General features: G+C 38.5%; 1 protein-coding gene across 1 annotated transcript in view; it reads left to right on the top strand.

Annotated features, from left to right (window-relative positions):
• Positions 1–1,029, top strand: part of LOC106868812 (probable E3 ubiquitin-protein ligase HERC1) — a 98,961-nt gene that overhangs the window by 80,953 nt on the left and 16,979 nt on the right. The window contains exon 58 of the mRNA XM_052975429.1: positions 759–936. Within this exon, the coding sequence (XP_052831389.1) occupies positions 759–936 (178 nt within the window). The remainder of the gene's footprint in view (positions 1–758; positions 937–1,029) is intronic.

Below are 1,029 nucleotides of genomic sequence, written 5' to 3'. Positions count from 1 at the left end.
ATATATATCTATATATATATATATATATATATATATATATACACTGATGACTTTGTTACCTCCATTGCTGCTACTGGAGTAGCAGTGGGAGAATGTATAGCAGCTCAGTTTTATTGGTTAGAGGTGGATGGTATGTCACAGTGTGGCAGTCTGTACATGTTGTTATGTCTATGTCTCTGTGGTGTATGAGGGGCGGCTGAAAAGTTCCTGGCTTTGGCTGGAAGAAAACACAGGAGAATCAGTTCATTGTGGTTTTATTCAACATATTCCCCTCACAGATTCGTTCATTTATTGCTGTGTTCCTTCAGATTTTGTAAGCCCTGTAAAAGAAATTGGAAGGTTGGACCTCCAACCAAGCCTTTTGCAATAACCTTAAAGTCAGGAACTTTTCAGCACTTCCTCATATATATATATATATATGTATAAAGTGTTCACGAAAGACCAAGTCATTAAGACACATGAGTTTGAAGGTTTATACTCACACTTTGTTCTACAGTCTGCCCAGCTGTAAGAGGGTACCACAGTATGGTGCAGTTCACTGTATTGGGTCTGTGGACAAGACATTACGCTTCTCACACAACACTGTCCACCTTGCTTAGATTAAAATGTTATTATTGTTCTATCTGAATGTGTCATGTTGAAAAACCAGACATTAAAAAGAAGAAGTAATTGTGATGATGGTGATGATGATGTCTGTTGCAACGATCAAATTAATCCAGAGTTTCTATAAATCTAAAATCATTGTTTGTTTGTTTCAGGTCGATCGTATGTTGCCGCTGAGTGGGAATGGCTCCTCAACTATTCCACGGCCATAAAGTCTGCCACAGCCCTGCACCGTCGCTCCAAACTGCATGACATATTTCCTTTGCTGGGATATGAACCACAACAACAGGAAGACAATCCGGTAAGAGAAACCTATAAAAACCTACATCTGTGGTGGCACAGTGTGTGTGTGGAGGGAGTATTGTTTCTTTCTATGCACAGGGGTTGGACAAAATAATGGAATATATATATATATATATATATATA

The sequence above is a fragment of the Octopus bimaculoides genome, chromosome 21, assembly GCF_001194135.2.
Source record: "Octopus bimaculoides isolate UCB-OBI-ISO-001 chromosome 21, ASM119413v2, whole genome shotgun sequence".
Taxonomy (NCBI): domain Eukaryota; kingdom Metazoa; phylum Mollusca; class Cephalopoda; order Octopoda; family Octopodidae; genus Octopus; species Octopus bimaculoides.
Note: the sequence above shows the minus strand (reverse complement) of the source record. Positions and strands in the feature narration are given on the sequence as shown.